The following is a 19,914-nucleotide window of genomic DNA, read 5'->3' on the forward strand; positions in this document are numbered from 1 at the left end:
GAGAGAGAGAGACACAGAGAGAGGGAGAGAGCACTTTTATAACACGCAAAGATAATTCACCTCACCTGTTTGGCATTTCTAGATAGTTTCACTTGGTCGGTAACATATGGCGAGAAGCTTCCCCAATCGCCGTCATCCCACCATAAGCGCTTCTCTCGCATGTGTCAGCTGTCCCCTCGGTATCTAAGCATAATGACGAGACGCCTCAATGCGCATTCTACTGAATTTTCCGTAATAAATCATTCTGCCATCATGAAAATGTGATCAAAAAATCGGAAAATGTTGCACCCATGCTTGGATATAACGTTTCCCACGATTTATTATGTATTAGGTCAGTAATTAACATTTTTTATCAGTGAATGTAAACATTTGCCATTTTGGATAGCACGTACTATACAAAGGGGCCGAAATCCATTCCATGCGGGTCTTAAAACCGACTACGTGAGATTCGATGTCTACCACAACAGGCGCCACGCTTACGTTTCCGACTTTCACGACAACGACAGCCTCCGCACTGCCGCAGATCAAGGCACCGGAGTTCTCGCGTAACAAACCTAGGACTTATTTCATACAGCTGGAGGCCCAATTCCGCAATTACGGAATTGTAACAGAAACAGATAACTTTTAACGAACATTACCATTAATTGATACAGCATCAGCTGCTGAAGTAGAGGATGTAGTTATTACCCCCGATCAAGTCGCACCTTTCCAAGTTCTCAGAAAGGCTCTGATTGCTCGATTTACAAAGTCAAAGAATCAAATCTTTTCCAATTACTTGATCGGGAGTCGATTGGAAATCGATTACCCTCTCAATATCTAAGGCATTTGAAAAGTTTAGTTTCAGATATCAATGTTGAAGTCTTGAGGGCACGCTGGCTATCTCATCTTCCGTAGAGCACCCGAGCATGTCTGGTGATCCAGCTCCAGCAAACACCGATGACCTAGCAAAGCTCGCAGACAAGATCAACCAGGTTCATCATCCAGATACTGTCGCGGCGGTGACAATGTCGAGTGCAGGGGAAAACCCGCAACCAGCATCTGAGGTCGCTGCACTCACCGTGTCTACCGCAGCCCTGCAAGCACGGAACTCGCGCTCCCATCCTCGCTCACGTGCCCGCTCGCGATCCTGCGAGCGAGACAACAACAACCGCCCGCGTAACAGCTCGAAAACCAAGGTCTTCGGACAAACGCAGTCCTGCTGGTAGCATTTTAAATTTGGTAATTGAGCGCGTAACTGTTCGTCCGGTTATAAGTTTCAGGAAAACTCCAGGGAGAGGCAATAGTGGCGGAAGTCGTCTCTCACTTGAAATCCCGCTGCCTCTTCATCACCGACAGAACGACTGGGACGCGATACCTCGTAGACACAGGCTCAGACGTCTCTGTCACGCCTTGCAGGCGGCCAGCAAACCAAAGGGGCAACAGCGGCTATCAACTCTTCGCATCCAACGGCACCCTCATCGACACGAACGGCTAAACATCTCGCCCGATCTTGGTCTCCGCAGAGACTTAACGTGGCGTTTCGTCGAAGCAGATGACAGCAGACCCGTCATTGGTGCTGATTTCCGAAACCACTTTAATCTGCTGCCGGATTTGACGAGCGAGTGCCTAATCGACAGCTCACCAGGCCTAAAATCGAATGGCCAGTTTACGCGTTTCCGCGCACTGTCTGTTAAGCTCCTCGAGATCAACGGAGATTCACCGTATGCGTCCATCCTGAAAGAATTCCCGGTAATAACGAAACCAGAGGGACTGTTTAGAAATACGGAGCAATCTACTGTCCACCACATTAGAATGACATCGGCAGAACGACACTCTCCTGCAGGGCGTGCCGTTTGGCGCCAGATAAACTCAAAATCGCGCATGTCGAATTTTCGAGCATGTTAAAACTGGGAACTGCAAGGAGATGTGAAAGTCCTTAGTCATCTTCGCTTCATTTGGCCCCGAAAAAGAACGGCGAATGGAGACCATGCAGAGATTACCGCGCACTCAACGACAGAACTATACCAGATAAGTACCCTGTTCGTTATTTAGAGAATTTTGCTGCCAACTTGTACGGCAAAACAATTTTCTTTACCATAGATCTGGTCAAAGCGTTTAATCAAATTCCAGTTGCACCTGAGGACATTCAAAAGACCGCGATAATCACGCCTTTTGGACTTTTTGAATTTCCGTATACGAATTTCGGCCTCAGGAACGCGGCTCAAACCTTTCAATGCCTAATAGATGAAGTAACACGCGATCTACCATTTTTATTTCCATACATAGATAATATTTTGGAAGCATCGAACAACGTAGAACAACATCGCGAACACCTGAGAATACTTTTTCAACGCCTACAGGACTACGGATTGATAGTAAACGTCGCCAAATCAGTCCTGGGGCAGCCAGAGGTCATTTTCCTTGGACACGCGATCAATGCCCAGGGAATTAGCCTCCTAGAGATCGAGTCAAGGCGATTCTCGAATTCACGAGGCCTACTACTGTAAAAGCACTGCGCAGGTACCTCGGTACTTTAAATTTCTACCGGACGTTCATCAACGCAGCTGCAGAAATTCTTGCCCCACTGAACGCGGCAACCCAGGGTCTAAACGTAAAAGGAAAGCCTCTAGTAACCTGGACTCCAGCCCTAGAAGAAGCCTTCACGCGCAGCAAACACGCTCTGGTAGAGGCCACTCTGTTGTCTCATCCAAATATTGAAGCAGAGTGGGCCATTTTCACGGACGCGTCAGATCACGCGATTCGAGCCGCTTTAGAGCAGAAACGCCGCAATTCCTGGCAACCGCTTGCATTCTTCAGCAGGAAACTTGCCAAACCTGACGAATTTTCTTGTTCCTAGAATAATCATTTTCTATTGCAGATTCAAAACAAATACGGTTTTTTACTTCAAGCAGGGGAGTCATGTAGCGTCTCGCTATATCCTAAAAGGCGAACACTGGCTAATGACGAGGAGTCTCCTCGCACCTTCAGTGCCACGCGTATTCTTTTCTGATTCGTGAAATCGTAAGCATATTCGGCAGCCTCGCTGACACCTTTCCATGCGAATATAATTCAGTCCAATAGTACAGCTCATATCGCACACTTGATCAGATCATATTATTTTCCCTTCACCTTTGTATTAATTTTGACGCGGATAATAAATCTGTAATTATTAATTTAATTGCATTTGTTAGTGGATTGTTACCTTCTCGACAACTCCTCAATCCCTACACCCCCCCCCCCCACCTGCCAGTAAGGGAAGGATGGCAGCGCATTTGGGGACTACGTGAGGAGCCTTTTTCGGCAATGCTGAGTATTGAGGGAAGTGTGGGCCGGACTTTGCTTCAGTGGCCTATTGTTCGATCTCCCTCTGAGGTTTCTGCTGTTGTGGCTCGTGTGAGAGGTATGGCCTTGATGACTTCGGATGCCGGTGTGTGGAGGCTGATGGAAGGTGCGCACGGGGGGGCGCCATCGGTGGAGGCTGCCATTAGGAGATGGTTGTCGGCGCCCGACCTGTATGGTCGCGAGTCATTGAGGGGTGACTCTTTCCCAGGAGTCTGCTTGGTTCCTTTTGGAACGTGGCTTGTGTGCTGATGAGCTTCGGGTGTTCTGGGAGCTCATTGTTTTTCGTGGGATCGTTGGTGTAATTTGTAACCGATATTGTGAAGGGCGAGTGAATTCGAGCCTTCTATTCTTCTAATGTCCTTTTCGCATTGTTGTTTTTTCAAATATTTTTCAGCGGCAGTCCTTGTAATTTTCTCTCACGGCTCTGTTGCTGCTTTGTGTGAGCTTGGAGATTCCTTAGTTGCAAAGGTGATTGGAGATGAAGTGGTATCAGGACGGGTTTTTTTTTTCAAATGGTGATTCAGCTCGAATACCAGCTGGAGGAGAAAGAGGCTGGATCCTGGGAGTTGGAGATTCCTTTCCAAGAGGATGAGGAGGGGATATAAATGGTGAAAGTAAGTTGGTTGTGCTTGGCCCTCCTCCTTTTTTTTCCTTTTCGGAATGCGAGTTTAGTTTCTAGATGTTAATTTTAATCTTTCAAATCCCGAAGGCCGAAATGTGATCCACGTGGATGACGGCTAACCGATCGGAGACCGTTTGTTCAGCTATTTGTAGCGAGGGAAAATTACAAATTTTATCATTTCATTTATTTAATTTATCTTGTTAAGTAACTCTCACTTTGCCCTTTTAAAACTCACTTTATTTTTATCTTATTTAATCGGGTATTTCCTGAATTTTTCCTATTTTCTATTTTCTATTCGCTAGGGGAGAAATTTTGCTTATTAGAACTTTTGGATTAAAGGTAATTATGCCTTTTTATTATTTTATACCTATTTGTTATCCCGTTTTATATGTTTTTCTGAAATTTCCTTATCTGATACCCCATTGAATGACCCATGTGTGTGTTAGTGACTTCTTAAACTATTGTGTCTTCTATTCAAGTATTACTGGCGTAAGAATATCCTTTTATTTTTTACTGTTGGTACCTTAAGTGTTTAACTCTTGTCAATTTCCATGTCGATTAACGTTTTAAGGGATTTTCCTACCTGCGTTTCTAATTCTTTATTGCGACTTTAGGTAACTTATCGGTACGATGGTAATCGGAAGTCTTCTTCTTCAGCTTGAGGTGCTGGTGTCGGTTTAGGCAGTGGTGGTTGTGTGATCGCTGGTATGGCGGGCGGAATCCGCGTGAATTTGACCATGTCTTCCCGAGGATTGAAGATGATTGTTGGGGAGCTGAACTCTTTTCTTCGGTGGTCAGAGGACGTTTGGCGCTTGATGGAGCATAATTTGGTGACGCTAACGCTATCAGGATCACGATAATCAGCAGAGTGGAGGTGTCAATGAACCCGCTATCTATATGGATAGCGCTGCCCTGATATTCATCCATCTTGTATGGTTTGTAATTAGGTCGAGGGTATGTTGAAATGCATGTAAATCCATGGCCTTAGTGTTATTTGGCATGGGATTTAATTTTATTGTTTTTAGCAGGTTCGGCAGCTCAACTTCGTTGACCAGTTTGAGTGACAACAGTGAGAGATTCAAGTTCAGCGGCGTCACGTGAAGATCAGGGAGTCGGGACTCGCCAAAGCCAGTATTTTTTAATACGTTGGAGAATGTCTTTGCCTCCCAGTCGGGACTGAGGCGTAAAGTTCCTATTTTCTCCATGGTGGACGTATAGCTTAACGTCCCTCTACATACCACATTTAACGTAGTTGTTTCTGCCGTGTAAAATAGCCACGTGTGAGACTCCCGTAGTCTCGTCCATTGAGTTTTATGTACGCGTAGGATCTTAATGTCACAGGTCTTCATGGCGTCTATGGATGGATTCGTTAGGAGGTCAATTTCGCAGCAGCGTGAGTCATGTTGATTCTCAAGGGCATGAATAGGGCACAAGTGCGAGGTCTTCAGGGGCACGTATTGCTGATAATAGATCTGGTCCGCCGTGAAATAGTGTTGACGATCCAGTGCGACCAGTATGTACTCCATAGATGGTTGGATGAAGGCTGACCCAGTTTTTAATTTCTTTTCATGCTCTGGGGCATGCGGCAGGGAATGATCCGATACATTTTCATAATCGTTTTGTCCATCACTGGAACGGTGATTGCAGCGATAAATTTTCCTTGAGAGTGGAGCAGGTGTATAGTGGAAACTTTCGTGAGGAGGCCCAAGTCTGGGGTATCTGCATCGATCGGGAACTCTAAAGATGGTTCGTGTTTTCGGATATCCTTAATGGCATCTGATAGCTATTGACGCGTGAGCAGGTAGGGGCTGATTCGCCCGTGTTTAGGTTCTTCGTTGGCTTCTCAGACTTTCTTGAGGGTGTCGATGTAGTGTCTGGACCTTTTCAATCCTTTGATACCAATCTGCATGACCACGTACATATATTCCATTTTAATTAGTCCATCGGAGACGTACATGAGCTTTTGAGTGAGTTGTTCGGCATCTTCTTTCAGGAGACGGATGTTATTTTGCGTGTGGTTGAGATACTCTAGGTTGTCTTCGATTTCGGCTTGTAGGATATGCGTAGCATTGCTTACAATTTTCTCTAGTGCAGATGTATGTTCGTAAACCCTTTTGACCTGTTTCACTAGCCAGCGATGTTGGGTGTAGTCTGGTACTCCAACTATGGGGCCGAAAATTCTACTGAGGAACCCGCAGATCGGTTCACTGTCGCTCGTGGGGTTATCTTCGAAGTCACGGCGTCTCCTGGAGGTTCGTTCACTAGAGAGATTCTCTTGTAGTAGGTCTTGGATGTGATTCTGGAGTATTTTGGCTTCTTTCTCGAGATTCTTCTGTGCCACTATCTGAAGTCCTTGGGAACAGGCGATGCTTCCATGTTCTTGCATTGTTCTCGGAGGGTGCTGAATCTCTGCCAGCCCGTTGTATGGGATTCGACGACAGCTCGAACGTCGATAGCGACGCAAATGGTCCAAGATTTTGCAGCCATTTTGATGGTGTCCATGGCCTCGTACTAAATTCCTGGGTTGTGTATGAGAGGATGAATCTCGAAAGGAGATTCTTGTGCTTCCACGTAAATGACCAGTATTAAGGTAATCGTCAGGATTTTCAAGATTGAGTTCGTCGGGGTACTTGGGGTCGATTTGTACGATTTCCGCTATTGGCGACCCTTCCCTTCCTTGTGGATTTTTGAGCCGATTATCGCTAGACTATCGGCTTGTTCGTTTCCATAGAACCCTTGGTGTCCTGGGATGTGCTGGAAGGTGACGTCTGTCCCTTCCATATACTGGTCTAGTACCTCGAGTAACTCCCGATTTACTACGGGTTTGTTTTTCGGGTTTAATCATCCGTTTTGTTTCCATTTGCCCATATGTTGGGGTACGCAGTCAATAAGATATTGAGAGTCGGTTATTATTCTCAGCTTCGGTACATGTTTTTCTTTGCAAATTTTGACTCTACACGATCTAAGAACACAAATGAACGCGTTCCGCCAACAACACGGGTTGGATCCCGTGCCTACTAACGCTAATAACGATAAAGAAACACCATTGTGACTCTGCCTTCCTTCAGTGTTTTCGAGGTATTCCAGGGATGGTTATCACTAAACCAGATGCCTATTCCGGCAATGGCGTTAGCGCAACCGTTGTAGCTGCATGACCCATCCACGTAGACGTTCACTCGTCCACCTTGCGTGACTTCTAGGTCCGAGTGAGAGAAGGCATTGACTTTTTGCTCCATTAGTTACTTGGAGACAGAAGAGAAGATTTTTTTGTCGAACTTCTATGAGTTCTCGGTGTTAGTAATTATGTTTTGATGATTTAATATTAGGCTGGAAGAATGTCCTGATTAATCAGGGCAGCTTTCCAGCTTATTTGGGTGCTTCATGAATCTTGTACCCTCAAACGTCTCCATAATTACATCCTTTCTGATCGTTGTGTCTACAATTTGAAAAGGTCCGATCGATTGATGGTCGAATTTACCTGTCCGCGGTTCTTTTAGGACGTCCGCGAATTCTCCGGGCTTAAAATGTACCGGTTTAGCATCAGGATCATAATATTCTTTTGATTTTTCTTTGGCTGTAATTAAATTTTTCGCCGCCATTAATTGGATGTTATCTAAATGGGTTACTTGGTCGATCAGATAATCTTCGTATGAATCGATTTCGGGAAGTTCATGTATTGAGGGTACGCATGCTCTTTTTTCATATAGAAGTTCAAAAGGGGTGAAGTTTGTCGTGCTATGGACCGTGGTGTTATACGAGAACATCGCGAAGGGAAGAAGTTTATCCCAACTTCTATTTTCTTTAAAGAGGGTTTTCAGATACTCGACCAGGACGTGATGACTTCGTTTTAAATCTCCATTACTCTGTGGTCGGTATCCTAAAGTTGTTATATGCTCGACTCTCAGGATTCTTGCTAGGTGAGCGATGAGTTTGCTGGTGAAATTTGTTCCTCTCTCTGTAAGGATAACCTTAGGGCAGACAAAAATGGCTACGTAAAAGTCTAGCAGTGCAACGGCGACTTCAATGGCGGTGGCGTTTGGCATAGGGACGGCGGTACAGTGCTTTGAGAAGTTATCCTGAATGGTGAGGATGTAAATGTTTCCGGAGGGCGTCCTAGGGAGAGGTCCCACGATGTCTATTGACAGTTTTTCGAAGCAGCTTAGTAATTCTGATGGTTTTATTGAGGTGTATTGTGTTCGTTTCACGATTACCAGGAAGATATTGAACTTGCCCCTCTTTTGTACCAGGATTTGACCTAGTTTCGGTTCTGATTTTAGTAGAGTTTCTCGGTCTATGTAGCCCAGATCTTCTGAAAGTTTCCCAGTTCCGCTATTAGGGATGAGATCAACTGAGGTGAAATGAACTATATGAATTTTTTCCAAGGTCAGACCATCTCTACTGTACTTTAGATTTTCACTTTGCGGGACGACGACGTCTTTTAGTGGAATGGGGGCTTCAAACGTATCATAGAGCATTTTCTGGATCTGGGACTTTTCGTCAGGTATACCTGGGCTTCTAGGTTTTTGTTCCTGGGTCTCAGAGATCGTCGCTGAGGAGACTGGTGGTAGTTCTGGTAGGAATGAGGTTATTAGTGGCCCGCCCCCGTCGATGGCTTGGTCGGCGGTTGACTCGGCGGATTGGTTTGTTATCCCTATTGGTGTTTCTTTATCGTTATTAGCGTTAGTAGGCACGGGATCCAACCCGTGTTGTTGGCGGAACGCGTTCATTTGTGTTCTTAGATCGTGTAGAGGTCCTGAAAGTCTTTTAAGGCGTCGATGAGTGGATGCTGGAGTGCCTGTAAATGAGGACGTTCTATCTCCTGTGGGCACGAGTGTGTCGTCTAACGTAGTATCATTCTCTGGTGGGCTTGACCTGGCTAAGGGCTTTTCTTTCTGTTGAGGTGTCAATGCGAAGGAGACTCTTTTGTCGCTTTTCTGAGGTATAACCCAGTGCCGCATCTTCAAGATAGAGACTTCAGGTTGGGATGTCGTTTGGTTTAGAGGCCTATTTGGGGGGGTATGAAATTATGACACAATTACTTGATTAAACGTTATTTTAATTTATTTTAATGAGATTGAAAAATCTTTCGTGACTGGCTTGTAGCCATCTTGAAAGGGTACTAAAGTGCCTCTCGTGGCCTCGTCTACATCCCGGCCCCCTTGAAAGGTCATCTTTCAATGGATAGAATGAAAATACAGGTTTGTAGCAATAATGTAAATGTAAAGTGTTTAAACAAAACGTCATACTTCAGCGAATAGTAATCTAGCTTCACGTGACTCGAATAGTGACTACATCTACTTGAATTATTCAACTTGATTTTAAACGAAAAAAAAACTATTTTAAAGAGAATTAAGGTGATAAAACTTTTTCTCTTTCATTTAAATGTTTATAAACACTTAATCTTCGCCCACGTCCATTGGTAGGGGGCAGATCTTCTTCACAGTACGTTTGAAGTTCCCAGTTGAGGTCTTGACAGTTACGACCCTGACTAGACCATCAGCTCCAGGGTGGAGCTCAATAACACGACCCAAAGGCCAGTGAAGAGGTGATACGTTGTCTTCAATGAGCAAAACCAGAGTATTTAGCCCAATAGGTTCACTTGAATCAGTCCATTTCACCCTCTTCTTCAGTTCCTGGAGGTATTCCTTTTGCCAACGAGCCCACACTTGTTGTCATAATTTCTGACACAACTGCCAACGTGACAGGCGATTCTCTGGCATTTCAAGCAGGTTTCGACTCACAGGTTGTAATAATGAGTCACCAATCAAAAAATGTGCTGGATTAAGAACCTGAAGATCATCAGGGTGGTTAGTCAATGGAGTTAGCGGACGAGAGTTGAGGATCGCCTCTATTTCGGTCAACAGAGTGGAATATTCCTCATACGTCATAACTCGACCTTGAGTGACGGTGTTGAGATGTCTCTTCATGATTTTCACCGCCGCTTCCCACAAACCACCAAAATGTGGCGAGCGAGGAGGAATAAAACTCCAGCTGATGCGTTGCTTGGCAAGACGTTCAACAAGCTCTGTCTCATTGTTGGTGAGAAATTCAAAAATTTCACTTAACGCTCGAGATGTTCCAACGAAGTTGGTCCCATTGTCCGAGTACAACTGCGAGCACACTCCACGGTGCGCTGTAAATCGATTCAAAGCGGCGAGGTAGGCTTCAGTTGTGAGGTCACTCACCAATTCGAGGTGGACAGCCTTTGTGGCGAAACAAACGAATACAGCGATGTAACCCTTGGAGATATGAATGCGACCTCTGCGTCGACTTTCTCTCACCTGTATAGGGCCAGCATAATCAACACCACTAACAGTGAAGGGACGTTGATCTCCTCTTACCCTTTCCTTGGGTAGTTCTCCCATCATGATGCCAGGGATCCTCGGATTGAACCGAAAACACTTGAGGCAGTGTTTCACGACCTTCTGTGCTTCTTTACGCCCACTGAGGGGCCAAAATCGCTGTCGAACGGGATGCAGCAGTTGCTCTGGGGGACAGTGGTGCAGGCGTACATGCTCATCACGTATGATAATGTTGGTGATGTGATTTTTAGCTGGTAGTACCATCGGATGCTTCTGATTCTCTGACACACTGGCATATTTCAATCTCCCTCCTACTCATATCAAACCTTCACAGTCCAGAAAGGGGCTCAACGAACGTAATACACTTTTATCAGGAATTTCACGCTCTTCCTTTAGACAGTGCAACTCGATTGGAAATTCTTGGTGCTGTACCAACTTGATGATTGTTTTTTCAGCTTTATTCAGCTCTTCAACATTCAGTGGACTGGGTTCCTTCTGCTCGGTAAACGCAGATAGGAAGCGAAAGCAGTACGGAACAATTCTGCTCGTTTCGCTGAAAGATTCTGATGAACACCTTTGGAGTATTTTTGTCGGTAACATCGATGTCAAAGTGACCTCAGTAATTTTCACTTCAGGCAAATCTGTTACTGGGTTTTTCATCTCTGTAGGCCTCTTGTTCTCATCTTGAAGCCAATGAGGACCATTCCACCAAAGTTTAGACTCCTTCAAGTCCTCGGGGGAGACACCTCTAGATATTAAATCTGCTGGATTCTCATCAGTGGGCATATGTAATCAATTAATGTGCTCAGTCTGTTCCTGAATTTGGGCTACTCTATTCGCCACAAATGTCTTCAGAATGCTGGGTTTAGTTTTAACCCTTCCTAGCACGATAGTGCTATCACTCCAAAGAGTAACTTGACCAATTTTGTCATTAAACGTAGTCTTCATTGTTTGGTAAAGTTGAGTAAGCAGTAGAGCAGCTTCCAACTCCAGTCTTGGTACTGAAATGACCTTCAATGGTGCTACCTTTGACTTAGCACATAACAGGTGTGATTGTGGATTGCCTTGATGATCCGTAGTCACTGCATATAAGCAAGCTCCAAATGCTCGCTCAGAGGCATCACCAAATCCATGAAGATCAAATTTCTCTTCCCGATTGTGCAAATTTACATTTCGTGGAATCTGAATGTCGTTGATTGCTGGTAGGGACATGTAGTAGTCGTCCCACAGTGTTTGGATCTCCTCAGGGAGTGACTCATCCCAATCGATCTTATCTGACCATAATTTCTGCATCAGTATTTTTCCACTGACTAGTACTGGGCCTACTAGTCCCAATGGATCAAAAATCTGACATATTCTAGACAATACCTGACGTTTGGTATTAACAGAGTCTTGTGAGACCTGAACATGATAGTGTAAAATATCCTCAGGTGCGTTCCAGAAGAGTCCCAATGTCTTGAGTGCTTCCTCCTTGTCGATAGTAAATAACTCTTCAGTTTTATTATGCTCTTGGAGACCTCGTAGGATCTGTGGATCATTGGACCTCCACTTTCAAAGTGGAAACTGGCCAAGCATCAAGAGCTTGGATAACTGCTGTTGTAGCTGAATGGCGACCTCAGGGGTACTTGTACCAAAAGAAGTCTTCAGTTGTACAGCAGAAGTCTTCTTCAAGAACTCTGGATGCCAAGGGAAATTCTGCTTTATACAATGCTGCCAGTTCACGCAAGCATCGCATGGCATGATAAGGTGCGCATGCTGTCCCATAGGTCACAGTATTTAACTGATACACCTGGGCTTCATGATCAGGATCCTTTCTCCACAGGATGAGTTGCAGGTGTCTGTCATTTGGATGGACCAGTATTTGACGAAACATTTTGGAAATATCTGCGGTAATGACGAATTGATGTGCTCTGAACCGCAAAGTAATTTGAAAAATATCTCTCTGCAAGTTAGGTCCTGCCAAGAGTTTATCGTTGAGTGATGTGCCACTTGAAGTCTTCGCTGAAGCGTCAAAGACCACTCGGAGTTTTGTTGTCAAACTTTCTGGCCGTATAACAGCATGGTGTGGAATAAAATATTTTTGTTCTAATGCAAGTGAGTTAGAGTTCTCAGCCAGTGTCATGTGATCACGATCAAGGTAACCCTCCATGAATTCATGATAGGCAGAACGTAATTCAGGGTTTTTCTTAAACTTACGTTCCACAGACTCCAATCTGTTTTGAGCCTGCTGTCTGGAGTGCCCAAGAACGACTTCTGCTCTCGTGGGCAGGCGAACGATGAACCTCCCTGTAGAATTTCGTTGTACTGTTCTTGAGAAGAGCTCCTCACATGCCTTCTCTTCTTCTGTGTAATGGAGAATCTCTGGAATTGTTTCTTATTTCCAGAAACGTTCGAGTTACTGATGTAATTGGACATTTGTAACTTTGAGGCAGGTGGATGAGGGACTGGATTCTGGTTCTGTCATCTCTCCTCCTAGGATCCACCCAAACTGTGTATTTTGCAAGGCTGGTTGGCCTTCGATACGGTTACGTGGAGTGCCAATTAAAATTTTCCAATAAATGCCAGCTCCGATGAGTAAATCGATTTTTCCAGGCTCATGATACACTGGATCTGCTAAATATGTGTCTTTGGGTACAAGGACCGTTTTCACATCGATTTTCGTTTGGGGAATCTGCTCAGTGATTGATGGGATCACCAAACAGTCGATTAATGCCGAGAAGTCGCTATTTGTCGCTTGGATTTGAACTTGAGCTGCCATCCTGGCATTTGTCAGTGCCTGATTTATTCCACTGATCGGTTTGGTTTCTTTGGAAAGGCGTAAATTTAATTTACGGGCCAGTGCTGTTGTCATCAGGTTAGATTGTGATCCAGGGTACAATAGAGCACGACAAAGGATTTGTTTCCCAGTGCTGTCTCGAATGAGCACCTGTGCAGTGGAGAGAATGACTCGTGACTTCGGTTTTTGAACACAATACATGACTATTGGAGTGTCTGGGTTTGAAAACTCATTGCAATAATTTACACTTGAGGATGGCTGTGTGTGTTGCTTGTCGTCTCGATGAAGAAGTGTGTTGTGATGTTCATCACACACTTTGCATGTTTTGCGCCTGTAGTTGTCTGCAAAGTGTCCAGGAGTTAGACAATTAAGGCAAAGATTTTTTTTGATGATCTCTTTACGCCTATCGTCGACTGAGAGCTTCAGTAACTCTTCACAGAAGTTAACAGGGTGACTGCCATTGCAGAATTTACAGACGTATGATGATGTGCTTGCCAATGTGACTTTTTCTCCTGCTTTTTCTCCGATTTCTTCTCACTCTGCTGAGTTTGTTTTGGATTAGATTCTTTGGTTTTGTTCTGATTTATCATCTTGAGTGTTTGGCTGCGTGTGATCAAGAATTGTAAAAATTCTTCCAGAGTGGGCATCTGCTCATGGGTATGATCTTTAATGTGATCTTGCCAATCTCGTTGTTCACTGTAATCTAGTTATTTTTTTTGCTAGGTGAATGATGGGTGTGCCCCAGTGCTCTGTGGGTTGTTGAAATGTCTTTAAAGCACCCAGATGACTCTGGATATGCATAACCAGCTTCTTTATTGATTCTGACTTGTCTTCTTTGCTTATGGATGGAAAATTGAACAGCTCCTCAAGGTGAGTGTCAATAATAATTCGTTTGTTGTCGTAGGTCTGGACCAGCAGCCTCCAGGCCGTCTCATAACTGTTCTCGGTGATGTGTATATTTTGAACAACTTCGCGAGCCTCACCACTCAGTTGACCGATGAGATAATGATGTTTTTGAATAGCAGGAATGTTCGGATTATCGTGAATTATTGAACGAAATGAATTGTGAAAAAGTAGCCACTGGGTGTAATTACCACCGAAAATTGGGATTTTTATTTCAGGTAATTTGGGTTTATGTCTGTACTCAGTCTCCACTCGTTGAAAAGGCTGACCCTGGGGATGAATTGGAGCAGCCGCAGCGGCAGCAGCTCTCAGCCGATGCTCTAGGGCTTCTTTCTCTCTATTGAGAATATCCTGCATTGTTGCAGCCATGATGTAGTAACGATTCTCTCCAGCTTCGCGTTCCTTGNCATGTAGTAACGATTCTCTCCAGCTTCGCATTCCATGTTCTCATCCTCAATGAATGCTCGAGCTTCCGTTGCATCTTTAGGTGCTAGGCTTTCGATTTGTGATTGAATTTTCTCAAATGTGGTGAAATATTCTTCAAGTTTTTTTAACCTGACCTGAATGATTGCTGCTGATGCCGTGGGATGATCGTTGAGGTACCTTTCTGTTCTCGTAAAATGTGATTTGATGGTGCCTCGAGTGGCCTTCAGTTCTCGAAGGTCAGCCATGGCAATGTGTGATCACTAACACTACAACAAACTTATGGTTTTTGATTGAAGCTTCACGTTGTGACAGGAAAAAATGTTCTGTTTCGATGTTGTTTCTAAATTGCGGTTATAAATATACATGTGTAGTACGTATTGTAACTACATGCCTGCCTCACGTCGTTCGTCAGTTCGGCAGCTGTGCGTTGGGTGTAGCGTTCGAACACCGGCGTGCTCATTCACTGGGATGATTTGGAGTGTGAATGTATATCACTGTGATACGTTTGAGTGTGGTGGAGCGTCGTTCGCTCGGCGCGTTGAATGGATGTGTGTGTGAGTATCACTTCGATACTTTGGATGTATGGGCGCGTCTCCTCGAGACACGTACAAATGAACTGATTGAATTTCCACTCACTTAATTAATGAGTGATGTCGATTTTATGAATGTTTTGTTTTTATGTGTAGTTTATGATGAAAAACTGTTCAAACTGTCGCAGCGCGTTTTTGTACATTGTGCGTTTTTGTTTTCGGCCGGCGGGTTCCTCGATGCTCGTAGCGTTGTTTACACACGTTAACAAAACTGATGAATTTTGAAACTTGCACTATGTTTCACATGATTTCTCAGCCTCAGGTAGTCGTAGGGCGAACTGGTGGGCGCCAATCTTTGGGGGGGTATGAAATTATGACACAATTACTTGATTAAACGTTATTTTTATTTATTTTAGTGGGATTGAAAAATCTTTCGTGACTGCCTTGTAGCCATTTTGAAAGGGTATTAAAGCGCCTCTCGTGGCCTCGTCTACAAGGCCTTTGCTCCTCACTATCTTTTGCATCATTATCACTTTCGTTTTCAGTTTCTAGGTCTTCATCTTTATTCTCGTTATCTTCCTCAGCTTCTGGCTCTTCGTGTTCTTCATTTGTTACTTCTTTGGTGGGAAGTTGGTCTACCCATTCGGGGTCCTGTTCCCACGAATAACGCGAATCCATTTTGAGGTTTTCGTTCTCTTCAGGAGTGTATTCTGCTAGGAATTCCTTTAGGAATTGGTCGAACTTAAATATGCTTTCGCTTATACATCTTTTAACGTCGTCTGAGATGTATTTGACTGGTTCCTCTTGGAGTAGCTCACCAATAGCTTCCTTGTTGGTAAGGAGGGTCTCGTCGGTATTTGTTCCAGGTGATTGGTTTCTCCCGGGTTGTGAGGAATAGGGGGAAGATCGTTTTTCTGGTTCTTCGTCCACTGGGTTTTCTTTAGGTGGTAACTGTACTAATACTACGGGGTCGACGTCAGTGATTTTGGGAGAGTTTGTGATGGTTCTTTTTGGTGGAGTCGTTGATTCCGCTGGGGCGGTATCCATTGGGTCTGATGGTGTGAAGACGTCATCAACCAGTGTTTTTTGGTTGCGAACGCCTCGTTAGTTTCTTCACATTCTGTTAATTCAGGTTGTTCAATCGCCTTTGTCGTTTCTGGGACAAGGGGTTGAATATTTCGGGAGCTTCCTGCTGCGGATTTCTTGGGTGCAGGTGCAATCGCTTTTCCTGAAATTTTACTCCCGGTGGATGGTTTAGTCTTTGTGTAAGGCCTGGTGACCTTATAGGAGACCGGTTTTTCTTTACCTGCAGCACTAATTCTTGCACTAGTCCTGGTAGCCTCAGGTTTATTAGTCTTGGGTTCAGGGGCACTCTGTTCTCTGGGCCTAGCCCAAGAGATCGGGAGGATCGTAACCGCCTCCTTTTCCAGGTTATCATCCGAATCATTATCCGAATTTTTAGGGCTTGTCTCTCCGCTGTTGAGACCCAAGGGGCTGTTTGAAAATGCATCGGCGTATTGCTCTCGTCTTAACTTCCTACAGTGAACGGAAAATTCATACTCGTGGAGTCGAGAATACCACTTGAGTTGACGCGTGGTTGGAGTTATTATATCTTTTAACCAGGCTACTGCAGGGCTAGTAGCGTAAAGAACAACAGGTCTTCCATAGACGTAGGGCCTGAAGTATTTGATAGCATAGAAAACCGCTGGGCAATCGCGCTCTTCAGGGCTATACCATTTCTCAGCCTCACCAAGAGTTCTGGAGGCATAGGCTATTGGTACTTCTTCGCCTAAATCATTCCTTTGGCTGAGGACTGCTCCTATTCCGATCTCTGTCGCGTGTACAACAATAATAACAGTGTTAGACATATCTGGATAGCATAGGAGTGACTCGTTGGAAATTGAATCTTTGAAAAGTCGAAAAGCTTCCTCATTAGTCTCGTCCCACACAAATTTCGTAGTCTTTTTCAGGAACTCGATTAGAGGTTGAGCCTTCTGTGCATAATCTTCGATAAATCTTCTATAGTAATTGGCGAATCCTAGGAAACTGCATATTCCCTTGACGTTTTTGGGTGGAATCATGTGTTTTAAGGCCGAGATTTTGCTTGTGTCTGGTCGAACGCCATGATTGCAGGTGATCAGGTAACCTAAATAACCTACTTCTTGGCATAAAAATTTACATTTATCAGGTTGCAGAGAAACGCCCTGAGAGCGGAGTCACTTAAGTAACCTTCTAATGCGTTGATAATGTTCTTGGAGCCCTCTGGCAAAATCTACAATGTCGTCAAGGTATACGTATAATTCAGTGCCTGTCAGACCGCTTAGGATTTTGTTCATCATCCTCTGGAAAATTGCCGGTGCGTTCTTAAGACCGAATGGCATTTTCCGGTACTCCCAATGTCCTTCAGGAATGGTAAAGGCGGTTTTTGCTCTGTCTTCTGACTTCATTTTTATCTGGTGAAAACCGTTTGCTAAATCAAACATGCTAAAATACTTGGTATAACCGAGTTTGGCAAGAATTTCCGAAATGTCGGGCAGTGGGTAAGAGTCTCCGATGGTCTTTTTATTTAGGTCACAGAAATCGATGATTAATCGCCAGCGTTTGTTTCCTTTAGAGTCAGCTTTCTTCCGGGCTATCCACAGCGGTGAATTATAAGGTGATTCCGTGAGACCGATTATACCTTGCTCGAGCATTTTATTTATTTGCTTATTTATTTCATCCCGATGTTCCATAGGGTACCTATATTGTTTCGTATGGATAGGCTTGTCATCTGTAGTTTTAATTTTGCAGGTAAAATCTTTCGCGCAGCCGAGTAGATGTGACGAAATTCCAGACGAATTCGTTACCTGGGGAACTCCAGGGTATTTATGGATGGAAAGAAAGAAAGAAAGAGAGAGAGTAAAAATTTATAAACCGTTACCTTTTCTTCGCAATAAAAATCTGTACGGAAAACTAGAGCTACCTGGTATCTTAACTCTACTTCAGAGCTACCTTAAGTTCGGAGAATTACTTAAATTGGTTACCTATCGCGTGAATCGATTTCCTAAATTTTTAGAATAATATTCATTGAATAACTTCATTAAATAAACCAGATATTTTGCAGATATTTCTTTCGGGTCAGTTTTGTTGAGTTAAAGTTTAGTATTTTTGAGATTTTCCTGCGTAAATTCGGTTAAGGATCAGGATATCACCGTGGAATATTTGGCCAAGATAATGTGCTACCTAGTGTTCCCTGTAACCCTTGTGGTTTACCGATAGAGTGAGTACATAGGTCGAGTTGAAATGCTTGCGCTCCCTTGAGCGAGAGTGTTAGGGCTTTCAGTTGGAAGGCCGTGGAGACGATTGCCCAGTCGTCGAAACGGATCGCCATTGGGCTTTTAGTTTAGTTAAGTTGTGTTTGCGTTTGAGTTTTCGTTGGTAAAGTCTTAATTCCTATCCGGAGAGTGCCCTCTGTAGATAAGCTACCTTATTCCGGTCGTAGATGGAGTGAAGATCCGCTCAGCCATCTCAGTATCACGTTGAGTTCAAGTAATTACAGTTTTGTTCAGTTAAAATAATTAGAATCAATTATAGGAAAATTGAAATTTAAATCTTTAAATATTTCGCTCACAATTACCCCGGGAATCGATAGTTCGCATCTCCAACACTCGAGTCAGTACCGTACGGGGCTAGTCTCCCCCAGACTCCCCACCAGTACGCAACAAGCCCGAGCGGACACGCGATAGTCGCCATTACAGTATCCACCCGGACGACCACGAGTGAGGTGCGAATCGATATAGCTCCCTGAACGAGTTCCTTTCGAGGCAATTATCGAGGCCCCGTGACCAAAATTCCGTCGCATTCAACGCTCCAGACTATGATAAGCCCCCGTGTACTTATTTAGAGGTGATTAAAAGTGAATTGGTGCGGTTTTTCGGAAAAGTGATTGGACCACGCGGGATAGCGTCGCTACCTCTCGGAATGACGCCAACACCGATACTAATGGTTTGAAGGGTATAAAACCCTTCAAACGAACCCAAATGCTCCCTGGAATCTACCTGAAATTATCTAAATGATAATTACGCTACCTGAATAAATCCAAATAGTAATAATACTACCTACCGTAACTTTTGGGCTAAAATTTATGCTTTATGCGTCTCGCTACGGCGATTGATGCAACTCGCTACCTGCTTCATTGCTACCTTTTTGCTTGCTAACTTTTCTCGCTCTCTTTACGTAATTATTCTAAGCTACCTATTTCTTCATATTTCTCAAACTCACACGAGTTTTGGGAGAACAATTAGACTACCTGAATTGTTCTTAAGCTACCTTTTACGCGTTTTAATGCTCTCTAGCGTTCGTTGAGTTTTGGATTCCGGTTGGGCATGGGGACGCTATCTTTTTAGTTATCTTTACTTTTATGGTTGGAATCCAGAACAATAAAATTATCGAAGCTCTTTTGCGGTAATGAAAAAGCTACCTATTATTTTATAAATCGTTTGAGACTATAAGCTACCTATTTTCATGGAGAAAACCTCCATTTCCGGGTTAGAAATGCTTCCTTCCTGTAAATCAGCCACGTGGCTGATTCAAGCTCCCTAGCTCATTTTGCTACCTNGAAGCTCTTTTGCGGTAATGAAAAAGCTACCTATTATTTTATAAATCGTTTGAGACTATAAGCTACCTATTTTCATGGAGAAAACCTCCATTTCCGGGTTAGAAATGCTTCCTTCCTGTAAATCAGCCACGTGGCTGATTCAAGCTCCCTAGCTCATTTTGCTACCTTTTCGGTGGATGAGATCCCCGATTGCAATGCGTTACAAATGGCGTAAGAATTAAGAAAACCATTACAAAGACGCTCCAGAATTTGAAATTTGATTAATTACTGTCGAAAATAAGAAGATTTGGTACATTATCGTGAGTTCTCTCTTTATTCCGCATAGCTACCTCATCCGTACTCTCTCGCACATACGCTACCTTCCTATGCGCTCTCTCTCTCTCTCTCTCTCTCTCGCCCTCTCTCCCTCTCTCCCCCTCTCTCCCTCTCCCCCTCTC

At 44.1% G+C, this 19,914-nt stretch overlaps 1 protein-coding gene across 1 annotated transcript; it reads right to left on the bottom strand.

Annotated features, from left to right (window-relative positions):
- Nucleotides 1–9,339: 9,339 nt before the first annotated feature.
- On the bottom strand, nt 9,340–11,031 carry LOC107043826. The gene is made up of 3 exons (XM_015265478.1): nt 10,602–11,031; nt 9,685–10,556; nt 9,340–9,588 (listed from the first exon to the last, which is right to left on the bottom strand). Exons 1-3 carry the CDS (start codon nt 11,029–11,031, stop codon nt 9,340–9,342), a joined length of 1,551 nt encoding a protein of 516 aa, XP_015120964.1.
- Between the last annotated feature and the right edge of the window lie 8,883 nt (nt 11,032–19,914).

Source organism: Diachasma alloeum, unplaced genomic scaffold (assembly GCF_001412515.2).
Source record: "Diachasma alloeum isolate Michigan unplaced genomic scaffold, Dall2.0 Dall_scaffold_00638, whole genome shotgun sequence".
In the NCBI taxonomy this organism is placed as follows: domain Eukaryota; kingdom Metazoa; phylum Arthropoda; class Insecta; order Hymenoptera; family Braconidae; genus Diachasma; species Diachasma alloeum.